This window comes from Neoarius graeffei, chromosome 3 (assembly GCF_027579695.1).
Source record: "Neoarius graeffei isolate fNeoGra1 chromosome 3, fNeoGra1.pri, whole genome shotgun sequence".
Classification (NCBI taxonomy): Eukaryota; Metazoa; Chordata; class Actinopteri; order Siluriformes; family Ariidae; genus Neoarius; species Neoarius graeffei.
This window is the reverse complement of record NC_083571.1, coordinates 63,423,130-63,437,045: the sequence shown is the minus strand read 5'-3', so window position 1 is coordinate 63,437,045 and position 13,916 is coordinate 63,423,130. Positions and strand designations below refer to the sequence as shown.

Below are 13,916 nucleotides of genomic sequence, written 5' to 3'. Positions count from 1 at the left end.
TATTGTTGCTAATCATGGTTTTGTCTTTAGTATTGTGCGCGCGCTAGTATTTTGGTCAGTTTACTAAAATGCTAATCATTTTTATCCATGGGCGGCACGGTGGTGTAGTGGTTAGCGCTGTCACCTCACAGCAAGAAGGTCCGGGTTCGAGCCCCGTGGCCGGCGAGGGCCTTTCTGTGCGGAGTTTGCATGTTCTCCCCGTGTCCGCGTGGGTTTCCTCCGGGTGCTCCGGTTTCCCCCACAGTCCAAAGACATGCAGGTTAGGTTAACTGGTGACTCTAAATTGAGCGTAGGTGTGAATGTGAGTGTGAATGGTTGTCTGTGTCTATGTGTCAGCCCTGTGATGACCTGGCGACTTGTCCAGGGTGTACCCCGCCTTTCGCCCGTAGTCAGCTGGGATAGGCTCCAGCTCGCCTGCGACCCTGTAGAACAGGATAAAGCGGCTACAGATAATGAGATGAGATTTTTATCCATTTGCGATAATGCGAGTTTGCTTTTTTGTTCGTTTTGCTAATCACCCTTTTGTTTGATTAGTAGTATTGTGCTACTTAGTGTTTTGACTAGTTTACTAAAAGGATCGTCACAATTGTGCGTGTTACATTTTACCTTTTTGAATTATCAGTTTTCGAAAATGCTACTTATTTTTACCTGTTTGCTATAATGCTAGTTAGCTTTGTTCTGCTAGTTTACTAAAGTGCTCACTGTTTTGTCGGTTTAGTATTGTGCTAGTGTTTTAGCCAGTTTAATAAAAGGCTAGTCAGAATTATATCCGTGTTATATTTTATCTGTTTATCAGTTTACTAAAATGCAAGTCATCATTTCATCTGGACCTCCTTATAATGCGAGTGTTTTAGCCTGTGCACGATTCCTCTCTCAACGTCTGGAAGGGAAAACTATGAAATTAAATCTAAATGTACTGAAATGTGTTTCAAGGCCAGACTGCATGCTATCATTACAGAGCTCCATTAGACATGCAAGTGTTGGGGAATGTAGCGATTTTAAATCTCACTTCTGAGGATGGTCACGGGAACACACACACACACACACACACACACACACAGTGTGAGTTACTGGGACATGTGCGTGCTGAGTCGTTCCCTACCTCCAGGATATTACACCAGTGTATGCACACACACACACACACACACGCACAGCTACGTCCTTGCGGACTGCTGTGGGAGGAAAATGAGTGTTTAAAATTTCAGGTGAATATGAATGATTTATACACAAGCTGCTTCAGAGAGAAATCTTTACATGAATGCACAAAGAGCTTCGAGTGCGTTTCCGCACGGCGTGGAAATGTGACATCCAAGTCGTCCTTCAGAATGAAATTAATTAAAGACACTCATCACATCTCTGAAAAAAACAGTTGTGGTCAGAAGTTTACATACAGTGACATGAATGTCATGGCAATATTTGGGCTTTCAGTAATTTCTTTGAACTGCTCTTTTTCTGTGGCAGAATGTACAGCATACATCTTTAATAAAAAAAAAACTAGAATTTGGTGCACAAGTTTTAATTTTCTTTGGGTTTTCTGAAATCCACACAGGATCAAAATTATACATATGCTCCGATTATTAATTCAGAGGTGCTGAAACTTACAAAATGCCTCTTATCTTGCCAAGGCCGAGGTCTCTTAACTTCCTGTTAGTGATCATGATGGAGTACAGCTGGGAGCTTCTCTGTACCTTCATAAAAAGGGTTTGTTTACAGTACTCATTGGATTGACCAACACACAGTAAAATGGGAAAGTCCAAGGAGCTCAGTGCAGATCTGAGAAAGAAGATCGCAGATATACACAACTGGTGGTGAGGAACAACCTGGGAACCACCATGGCACAGCTCTGCCATGAACTGGAAGCTGATGGATCACTGTATACAGTTCAGTGAGTTTTACATCAGCATGGACAAAGAGGCTGCTATCCAAGAAATAACACCCTGCTCCAAAACTGACGTCTTCAAGTGTTAAACTAAAGTTTGAAGCGGACCACACAGACAAAGAAAAAGCCTTCTGGAGGATAGCTGTATGGTCAGATGAGACCAAGATTGAGTTGTTTTGCCACAATGACCACCATGTACAGAGGGACACTGTACCAGCTGGTGGTGGTAGGATCATACTGCTCTGGGGCTGTTTTGCTGCCAGTGGAACTGGTTCATTGCACAAAGTGCATGGAATAATGAAGGAGGACTACCTCAGAATTCTTCAGCATAAACCGTCAAACTTGAACACGACTTGGGAGTTACAACAGGACAATGAACCCAAACACGCATCAGAGCTGGTTGTGGAGGATAAAGCAGGCTAACATTAAGCTTAAAATAACAAGTCCTGACTTCAACCTTATTGAAAAGTATATGGACAGTGCTTATAAGTCAAGTCTACGCTGGGGGCGGGTGGGGAGGAATTTAAGTTGAACTCTACCAATTCTCCCATGAAGAGTCGTGAAATATCCAACCAGAATTCTGCCAGAAGCTTGTTCATGGTAAACAAAAATGTTTGGTCAAGGTGAATCTTGCGAAGAGACATTTTACCCAAATATTAGGTGTGCTGTATGGATATTTTTGACCCTGTGTTGATTTCAGAAAACCCAAAGAAAATTAAAACTTATGCACCAAATTCCAGTGTTGTTTTTTTTATTAAAGATGTATGCTGTACATTCTGCCACAGAAAAAGAGCAGTTCAAAGAAATTACTGAAAGCCCAAATATTGCCATGACATTCATGTCACTGTATGTAAACTTCTGACCACAACTGTACATACAGAGAAAGGGGAGGAGAGAAAAAAAAAAAAAAAACACAGGCTCAGATGGATACCATGGGGCGGTTTATATGTACATATGGATATCATATAACTGATCAACAAACACACCTCTAAATAAACACAAAAAGTGTGTATGTATATATATATATATGTGTGTGTGTGTGTGTGTGTGTGTTTCTGTGGTGCTTGTTGCTAGCTGTTAAAGCCCAAGGACATTTTTAAAGCATGTGCGAATCTGAGCATGGTCGCTCGCTCGCTCTCTCTCACACACACACACACACACACGTCATACTTGTACACTGACCTCAGATCAGCTCTTTTGTTTCCCCTCAAAACACTTTTGATTCAGATATGATGGAATGCAGGTCAAAGACCGTTTTTTTTGGGGTGTGTGCGCGCGCATGCGCGCACGTTACAGCACAGATGGCAAACGGCTGATTAATGAATAATCCTCAGACCGCTGTGGCACAGCTGCACCTGACAGGTCCAGGTTGAAACACAGAAATATGGCTGATCTCAGGCCAGTTGTTTTACATGGGGATACACATGTGGTCTCTCTCTCACACACACCCCTCACGTACAAAATGCCATGGATGCAAGCCATCCACATGCTCATGCACTGAGGTTTTCTGGCTTTGATGTTTGATGCCAACAGTTACAAACTGGATCACTTCTGCACTCTAGTGTCTCAGAGCAGAACTGCATGGAAACAGAGCAGGGCTGCATCCCAAATGGGGGGGGGGGGAGCACTCCAGCTCTGATGGCACACCCTTTATGGCTTCCAAGTGTGCATTTAAAATCTTGCAAGTCCATGGACTTGAGACACTTCTATATACGTGATATCCGATCCTGTTCCTTTCCCATAACAGATATTATACATTTGGATATTGACAACAATCCTGTTCCTTTCCTCTACGAACAACCTCAAGATGGCATACTGTGGGCATTAGACACTTCTATACACGTGATGTGGTTTGGGACACAACCAATCCTGTTCTTTTCTTTCCACACTACACACTGGTGTATAAATAAGTGATTTGGGATGTGAACAATTCTCTTCTTTTCCTCTCCCAAAATCCTGAAGATACAGATAGTATACGTGTGTGTGTGTGTGTGAGAGAGATACATGGTTTGGGACATCACCGATCCTGTCATTTTCCCCCTCTAATTTTTCAAAAATGCTGAAATAAACAGGAGCACATTTTGATAATCAAAACCACCACTTTATATTAAAAAAAAAAAAAGCCTTTCCAGTTATAACTGAGAACAAAATGTAACTCAAGGTCACAAAGTCTCCGAAACATAATGAGAACTATTCCAACGCAACCGGAATGTGAGAAACCATGATTCACCTGCATCCTCCTGCTTATTTGCTCTCTGCTGAATCCCCATGGCAATGAAAGAAGGGGAGTTGCATAGCAACCGTTTCTATGACGACAATAAAATAAGGAAGTGCTGTTGCAGAGATGGAGTTCACCAATGACTAATATAATGACTGGGTTTCAGTAATACTCGTGTCCTTGGGCTTTAGAAAGAAGACCAGGAGTTAATCTCTCTCTCTCTCTCTCTCTCTCTCTCACCACAGTTTTTTTGTGCTTTTTTTTTTTTTGCCATTTGTTCGTCAGGCCGTATCAGATCGCTGAGCGAGTGGTGACTCGGCATCAGAGGCAAATTTGGGGGGGGAGTTTGTACACCCTACTTGAACCATTCATAGGTTTTCCTGTATTGTGACCATTTGCTACCTTGTAAAAAACAATACTGAAGACAAAACCTGTTAAATAACATCTGGAAAATGTATGGAATTATGTATTTTTTTTTTAAAAAAAAGAAGTGTTAAAAATATGCCTGATATTTTAGATTCTTCAGCGTATCCAGCGTTTCCCTTGATGACGCTTTGTACACTATTGGCATTCTCTTAACCAGCTTCATGAGGTAGCCATCTGGAACGCTTTTCAATTAACAGGAGTGTCTCGTCAGAAGTTAATTAGTGGATGAGTTTCCTGCCTTCTTAATGTGTTTGAGATCAAACAGTAAATAATAAAAATACAGTAAACAGCTCTATTCAACACCACAACTGTAGCAATCTGTATTATGTCAAGAACCGAACAACTAAGTAAAGAGAAACCACATCCATCATTACTTAAGACATGAAGTGACTTAATTAATAAAACCAAAAAATAAACACTGAATCAGATAGAGGGTGTGCCCAAACTTTTGACTGCCACTGTGTGTGTGTGTGTGTGTGTGTGTGTGTGCGTGAGAATAAAGTAAGACTTCCAACAACATGCTGGAGTAAATTTAGTAGAACCTCAATCAGACTGCACAGCAAGCAAAAATAAATGAATAAAAATACTAATAAAATAATTTAAAATGTGATACATAAAATTCTGTATTTAAAAAAATTTTAATAAACTGATCCGTTAATTTAAGATAAAATCTAAATGAGTGACTATAATAAAACTTCAACATACTGCTGGAGTAAATTTAGTCGTGTCAGGTTGCAGGCTGAGGGGAAAGCAAAAACTGCAATGAAATGCAATGAATAGGTAATTACGTAAATAAATAAACTTATTGCCTAAATTAGCTTTGTAGTTCAGGTAGAAAACTTCAAAACAAGCTTCAAACACTAAACACAGCTCAGCTGATCACCACATTTAGGGTCAATTTAATCCGTTAATACAAAGTGTGTCCACCAGAGGGAGACAAACTCAACAAATCAGACATTGAAATTTCAGACCAAACTCTACACCAGGTTCAGGGGGAAGCTGAAGGATCCAAACAATTTACAGCACCTTGAAGTCCGCCGTTAAATCTTTCATACGTTTTGTTGACTGGATTTTCAATGAGGACTGGGAACTTCTTCAATGATTGAACATTTATGACACAGAGGAAGTCGTGTGAGCTGCACGTTACTTTCCTTTTCAGCATTACAGACGAAACAGAAACAAGTGACAAACTCCTCCTGGATGAGGGGCAGTCATTTTGTTTTTATAGCCCAGGAAAGCTAAAAGGACAATGTGAGCACTAATTACGTGATAATACTTGTAATGCAGCTCCTCCATTTTGCGACCAAAATGGAGCTCTCAGTCCCACCCACTTGTGTTCTGGTGGCTCATCAGACCAAAGTGCAATCTCATAGGTCAAAGTTCACCTAAATGAGTCACCAAGAGCATGAAGAGAAAGTAAGCGTCATTGTAGTCACGTCCTTTCACCTTCGGTGAATGTTTTTCAGGTGTATCGCCATAGCGATGGGTGAAAATTGTAAATGCAAATAAAAGACAATTACAGCCATAAAAAGTTATACAGCGCAAATCTGATGTCACAAACATGCTCGTCCTTTAAAAAAAAAACCCGCACACAAACACCCCACCCCGATAGTATGACTACTTAGCGTTGCATGAGCAGTCACTCACCTGAGGATGTGTGTGCGGAGATGAAGATGAGCTTTGGTTCTGTCGTCCTGACTGGACATCGGCGTTATCGTTCGGATCGGACGCTACAGTCTTGACTGAAGAAGAGTGAAGTCCCGTCTCTGCTTCCTCGTCCTCCTCCGCTTCCTCGTCCTCCTCCCTCGCGCTGTCCTCCGACGCTTCAAACTCATCGCTCTCCTGGTCCATCTCTTCCTCCTCCTCTCTCTCTCCATCCTCCTCGTCTTCCTCGGAGCGCAGTCCTGTCCGTACCCGTCCTCCTCCTCCATCTCCTCCTCCATCACCATGGTGGTGATTGTTGTTCTCCTCCTCTTCCTCGTCATCGTTCCTCCGTCTCCGCCGCCGCCTCCTCTGCTCCTGCTCCCACAACCACTGGACAGCTTTCTCTCCTCCGTTCACTTCCTCTCTCCTGCCTTCTTCTGCTCCCTCATTCCGGCTCACCGACTCCCTCCCCGAAGGCCAGGGCTCCTCTTCCACTTCTTCCGCCTCTGCGGCTCGCTCTCGCTCCTCCTCTTCGTCGTCCTCGTCCTCATCCTCCTCTCCTCGCTCTCTTCTCCGGTGCGGAGGTTCTCGCTCGCGGTTCATGTGTCCGGGTTCAGGTTCTGGCTCCGGCGCAGGTTCGGGAACCAGCAGGTCCTGGTTCATTTCCAAAAGCCAGCTTGCTACTTTTTGAACCGTCACTAGGCTGCCTGAGGAGGACAACGACTTCCCGGCATTCTGGAGGAAGGAAAGGAGGGAAGAGGAGGGGAAAGAGATGAGCAGGTGCCCAGTGTAGAAGGGAACAGAAAGGCAAAGGAAGAATGAGAAGCCACAGACATTAAAAAAAAAAGAAGAAATCATCAAAAAGTAAAAGAAGGGTAGAATGACAGGTTAAAAAAGGGGAGGGGATGAAACAACAGGGTAAGGAAGGGTCAAAAAGGAGGGATGGAAAGTAAAAGAAGGGACAGAGTGAAAGCCAAAAACAGAAAAGGTCAAGAAAAAGGGGGGGATTGGAGAAAGACAATGAGAAGGAAAGCAGAACAGAAGTGAGACCATGAAAAAGAAAAGAATAATGAGGGATGGAAGGAAGAAAAAAGAAGTCATGAAGTAGGGATGGAAAAAGAAGTATGAAGAGCAAAGATAGATTGGCGTGTGAAAGAGACAAGATAAAGAAGAGTAAAAGAAGGGCAAAAAGTGAGGATGAAGGTGTGAAAAAAGGGGGGGGGAACAAGCAAAGAACACAAGAAAGCCAAACAGGAGGGATGGAAAAGAAAAACAAAAAAGATGCAACACATGAGGACATAAGGTAGAGTATAAAAGAACGATGACAGGAAATGGGGGGGAGGACACGCGAGTCGAGAAGACACAGGAACGAAGGAATAAAAATAAGGTGGGGGTAAGGGAAAGAGAGAAAAAAAAAAGGTGTGTGGTTATTAGAGTTTTCAGTCTCCGTTCCCCTGAGAGTGTGCGCGCATGAGTGTGTGTGTAGAAAGTGGGAATAAACTCATGTTTTATTCATGTTTCCGAAGAAAACAATGCACATCAGCATTAATGCAGTGAGAAGACACGATATGAGTGTCTCAGATTATACACTCCATCACACCGAGCTACACAACACAAATAACCACATCAGAGAGAGGAGGGGGGGGGGGGGGGGGGGGGGGGACACGTCTCTTGCTGTCTGTCACTTCAAGATGGTAAATAAAATATGCTTTAACATGGAATAAAATTCAGATCATCCGTGACTTCATTAAACGTAAAATGTTTGAGTGAAATTCCCAAACATCCTGGAAAACATTTCTTTTCGAAACAAAACTTCAGTCAGATTAAAATTTTATATCAATACACTCGGTGTGAGCCGATCATACTCACGATGGGACTGCGGTAACCATAGCAACAGCAATTTACTTTACAACCCCAAATCATTTCTGCAATGATCAACAATAAATCTGAAAAAAATCGAGCCATTAAAAGCAAAGCAAATAAATAAATGCCCGGCCTCAGAAATAATAAGCAAAATATCTACAATATACAGAAATATCAAATAGTGTCAAGAAGGGATGACCAGTGAACTGTTTTTCCTCTATTAGCCAGCAGAGGGGGTTAGAGCACAACACCTGGGGTTCAAAACTCCACATCCTTTGCACAGAGCAGAGAGAACCGAGCCTCAGTGTTACACCGGCGTTGGTGCGTCTCCATCTGCACACTGCAGCACTGAGTCTGCTTGCTCCAAACATCTTGTGGTGATAAATATTCAGTTTGTGTCCAAAAGTGAAACTAAAATCATTCCTGACTCATCGCTTCTCTGTTTTTCAACTCGGTCCAACAGGGATGACGTGCTTAACTGGCCGGCCTGGTCAACAACAACAAACAAATAAATAAATAAAAACACCAATGACCTCACATCACCACTTCAACACCAACATCACCACCTTGGCATGTACTGATGTGACGATAAATCGCAGTACAAATTTAAGACGAATCAAATTTTTTTAAAAAATGCCCCATGATTATTATCAGGCTACATAATTTTATAGTTTTTCCTCACTGTAATTGCATTGTTTAGACAGCAGAGGGCACAATAACGTACAATAGCAGGAATGTATGTGACTTCATCGTAGGTAGAGGTAACACGGCACTAATGCTGTGAAAACATAGCCTGGGCCCGCCCATCCTAAGTGTGATGCAACACGGGGGCCTGTTGCAAGCTTAGTCTGGCAAGGCAAGCTATCTCCAGCTCTTCCAAGCTCCCGAAAAATCGGGAGCCAGTCAACTTTGAGCATCTCCAACGGCCCTGGGTAGAGGCGTGTTCAAGGCAGTGACGTAGTAGAACTGCGACCGGAAGCCATAGATTGTTTACAGAATCTATGCCGGAAGCGCTTCATTCACTAGAAACATTACGAACATGGAGCAGCGGCAAGCCTTTGACACAGCGGTAGATGCTGTATTGAAAGCATTCAACGGGAAGTTCTCATTGAAAACGGAGCAAAGAGCAGCCCTGGAGGTATTTATCTTCTTCCTGTTACTCAAGCAGTTTCTGTCACGTCACATACGTCAGAGGATAAATAAATAAATAAATAAATAAAATGCCCCATGATTATTATCAGGCTACATAATTTTATAGGCGGCACGGTGGTGTAGTGGTTAGCGCTGTCGCCTCACAGCAAGAAGGTCCTGGGTTCGAGCCCTGGGGCCGGCGAGGGCCTTTCTGTGTGGAGTTTGCATGTTCTCCCCGTGTCCGCGTGGGTTTCCTCCAGGTGCTCCAGTTTCCCCCACAGTCCAAAGACATGCAGGTTAGGTTAACTGGTGGCTCTAAATTGACCGTAGGGGTGAATGTGAGTGTGAATGGTTGTCTGTGTCTATGTGTCAGCCCTGTGATGACCTGGCGACTTGTCCAGGATGTACCCCGCCTTTCGCCCGTAGTCAGCTGGGATAGGCTCCAGCTTGCCTGCGACCCTGTAGAAGGATAAAGCGGCTACAGATAATGAGATGAGATGAGATAATTTTATAGTTTTTCCTCACTGTAATTGCATTGTTTAGACAGCAGAGGGCACAATAACGTACAATAGCAGGAATGTATGTGACTTCATCATAGGTAGAGGTAACACGGCACTAATGCTGTGAAAACACACAAAATTAATCCAAAATGGAAAGAGCTGTTGTGTGATTGTGTACAAATAGATTTAATGAGAAATCAGATGGCTACAGCACAACCAGGCGTACCAATTCCTGTTAGTATTGAGTATCTGTATCCTACATCATAGGAGTTTGCTTGCCTATCATGAAGAGTAATGGAAATTATGTAACTACACTACCATTCAAAAGTTTGGGGTCACCCAGACAATTTTGTGTTTTCCATGAAAAGTCGCACTTTTATTTACCACCATAAGTTGTAAAATGAATAGAAAATATAGTCGAGACATTTTTCTGGCCATTTTGAGCATTTAATCGACCCCACAAATGTGATGCTCCAGAAACTCAATCTGCTCAAAGGAAGGTCAGTTTTATAGCTTCTCTAAAGAGCTCGACTGTTTTCAGCTGTGCTAACATGATTGTACAAGGGTTTTCTAATCATCCATTAGCCTTCTGAGGCAATGAGCAAACACATTGTACCATTAGAACACTGGAGTGAGAGTTGCTGGAAATGGGCCTCTATACACCTATGGAGATATTGCACCAAAAACCACACATTTGCAGCTAGAATAGTCATTTACCACATTAGCAATGTATAGAGTGCATTTCTGATTAGTTTAAAGGTCTGATGACACATTTTTGACATCTTTGGCGATGTTTTATAACATAAAAAGTAAATTCAGATGATCCATATATTAATTCACGAAGGCGCCTATTTTACAAGTTATGATAAAAAACGCGGCTATTTGGGCAAATTTGACGGGGCTGCAGCACCCAGGAGACGAAAGAGGAGGAGGGGCTATATGACGTCAGCGAAAGAATCTTCCTCCTAACTTACCACTTTGTTGTTGATGCGACAGGTGTTCAGTTTGTCATTATTAGTATTATACATTATACATTTTATATATATATATATATATATATATATATATATATATATATATATATATATATATATATATATATATGAGTGATTCCACGCTTATGGGTACTGAAATGGGGACATGAACTTATTTTTAAAAATTCGCCTAAAACCATTTCTTTTTTTACCATCAGGTCACAAAACATGTAATCTTTAATGAATGATATGTTAAAAGATAACTTTAATTTTCTGAGATGTAATAAAAACATATTTATATGCCAAAGTCAGAACGTAACAGAAGTGTTGTGGACATATAGATTCTCAATTTTAACAATGTAGAATTACTTTTTGAAACATAGGAAGGTGATGTTTTAGCAAATATAATTAATAAACGTGTGTAGTAGAATAAACATACACATTCTTTCAATAAGATTAACATGGTATATAGCTAGATTGTAATTAATTTGTAACAGACGCGAGATGGACAATCGTAACAGAAGTAATGTAACAGACATCATTTTGGAACTCATAAGCTTGACTTTGGCATATAAATATGTTATTACATCTCAGAAAAAAAAAATATCATACACACACATACACATACATACATACATATATATATATATATATATATATATATATATATATATATATATATATATATACATACATACACACACACACACACACAGGGTGTCTCAAAAAAAATGTACTCACTTTGAATGACGAGAAAACCTTTATTTATGAACAGAGTGAAATGGAATAGCTTCGAATACAGAAGACAAATGTAATTGAAGAATCATGTTCGCCAATGTTCAAATTGATGACCATTATTGTCCAGACAACGTTGATAACGCGCACCAAGGGATTCGCAAACGTCACGAAACAGGTCATTAGGAATATCGCGACATTGTCTTTCAATTTCCAATTTCAATGCGTCAATTGTTTTTGGTTTGGTGCGATAAACTTTGTCTTTGAGATATCCCCACAAAAAGAAGTCCATGCTGTGATTAATTAATTACACCTGCAACACAAAAAAGGCAGCATGTTAGGGACAGTTAAAGTGTGAGTACATTTTTTTGAGACACCCTGTATATTTTATTTTTTTTTATTTTATATATATATATATATATATATATATATATATATATATATATATATATATATATATATATATATATATATATAGAGAGAGAGAGAGAGAGAGAGAGAGAGTTATTATGCCTTCGCGTTGTGTTGCCGGCTTTTGCTCCAAAACCTACAAGGATGGGGTAAGTTTATTCAAGTTTCCCAGAGATCCCGAGCTGCATGCGAAGTGGGCGAAGCAAGTCAGGCGCACTCGTGACAAGTGGGAGCTCTCACCAACATCCGTCCTGTGCTCTGAACACTTCGATTTGGATTGTTTTGACACCCTTCCCAGCTTAAAGGAATCTCTTGGGTGTGCAGTTCAGCACAAACGTGCGTTACTACCATCAGCAGTGCCTACAGTATTCCGGAGGGGGTCTACTAGTAGCTATGCGAGTCCTCCAAAGACAGTCCAACTGTCAGAACGTGTTGAGAAACGACATAAGATAAAGGTACGTAGAGCTATAGAGTACTCCGACATAATGCTAAAAATAGTAACACTGCGGTCTGCGCGGCCATCTTGGAAGTCACTCGCTCCAGAGCACTCAGAGTACACATTCATGATAATCATAAATGTAATCATAAAGTCGGCGTGATATCAGTCATGTATTTGCTTGTGAAAGCTTGCGGCTTTCATGTAACTGCCGCCTAGCAATGAGAGGCAAAGGGTAAAGAGGGTAGGCTATCATAGATTCTATTCGGAAGAGATCAACACATGATTGCTTAAAAATTAGGTATTTTAACAATTTGCATCTGTTTTGTGATTATCGTGACACTTGTGTGTTATATAGAACTGTACTGTATGTCTTATCAGCACATCGAGGATCTTCCACCGGAGGCTTTAGCAAGTACTCGTAGCAACACTACACTTTACCCTTTGCCATGCGTTGTTAGGGAACGGTAGCAAGTACCCCGATGACCGACTTCAAGAATATGTAGAAAAAATTTAGAAATTATACTTTCCAAAAGTCATTTGAGCTTAGTGTATTGCATTTCCATTTATATTGTAGGTTCTTGCGGAGTATGACGCAGCTGCTGAATCAGAAGCTGCAGAGTTTGTATGTACTAGTTGTGAACATTCACATTATAATCAATCTCATTTATTTAAAATCAGATAAAATCATGCCATCATGATCACTGCTTAAAGTACCAGTATTTGGTTGTTCTTTTGTTCAGAGGAAGAGCTAGCACTAGAGTTCACCGGCGTTTTCATGCGCTATTTCCATTGAGTAGAGCAGCCAGTGAACCGCAGCGTGTTCTTCTGCTGATGTCACAGCATGGCCGCGAGCCACGGACCCGGTTTTCTTGCGCTGTGCAATTAAAAGTTGGATATTCGCGTAACAACAGCTTCTTTTCACGTAATTATAACAGAAATCTAACATGTTTGCCATGTTGTATAGTCTATTTAAGAAATTGCATAGAGGGCAATTCCATGTAAATGTCAACCTCACCATGCAAAAATAAAGCAACATGTAATACATCAAACCCACTCCCAGAGATATCACCTAGGCCTGTATTTTACAGATGTGAATAAGTTGAACCAATTTGTAACCAACCTAATATGTCACTGTCAGTCTTTCTTTCTTATAATGTAAAACCCAAGCTAAAATCAACTTTGATGTACAATTCTATATTATTGCCACAAGCCACAGAAATGTATGCTAAAATCCACAAAACAGCAAAACAATAGCCATCCTAAATATTATTTAAGAACTTTGATAGTTTTAGCTGATATTTAGAGAGTTTTTCAAAGGGTTATGGTGGTTAAATTGCTGATTTTCTAAACATATGCCATGTCTATTTCAGACGCGTCACATCCATAACGGAATTTCGTCACATCCATAACGCTGACTTTTCCTTCCGAAACTCTGCATGAAATACAAAATATTTTAAACAAAGATTTTTTAATATTCACCTTGGACCCCTCTATCAAACGGATATCTCCATTTCGACATTAGGTTTACAATTTCACAGAGTTTGATAAAAATGTACAGTCACCCAAGAAAAGTGATACTTTTTCTGTCACATCCATAACGCATCTTTTATTGGCATTTTCTGGCATGCCCTAGATGTACTATGGGAATTGTTCTTGTTCTATCACTTCTCCAGTATGGTACAGCCTTAAAATATGC

At 40.9% G+C, this 13,916-nt stretch overlaps 1 protein-coding gene across 2 annotated transcripts in view; it reads right to left on the bottom strand.

Moving 5' to 3' along the window:
* Positions 1 to 13,916, bottom strand: part of fbxw7 (F-box and WD repeat domain containing 7) — a 268,108-nt gene that overhangs the window by 164,677 nt on the left and 89,515 nt on the right. The window contains exon 3 of one of the 2 annotated variants that reach the window (XM_060917115.1): positions 6,171 to 6,902. The exons of the other annotated variant lie outside the window; for it this stretch is intronic. Coding sequence (XP_060773098.1) covers positions 6,171 to 6,830 — 660 coding nt within the window. The 5' untranslated portion in view covers positions 6,831 to 6,902. The remainder of the gene's footprint in view (positions 1 to 6,170; positions 6,903 to 13,916) is intronic. 2 annotated transcript variants of the gene reach the window in all.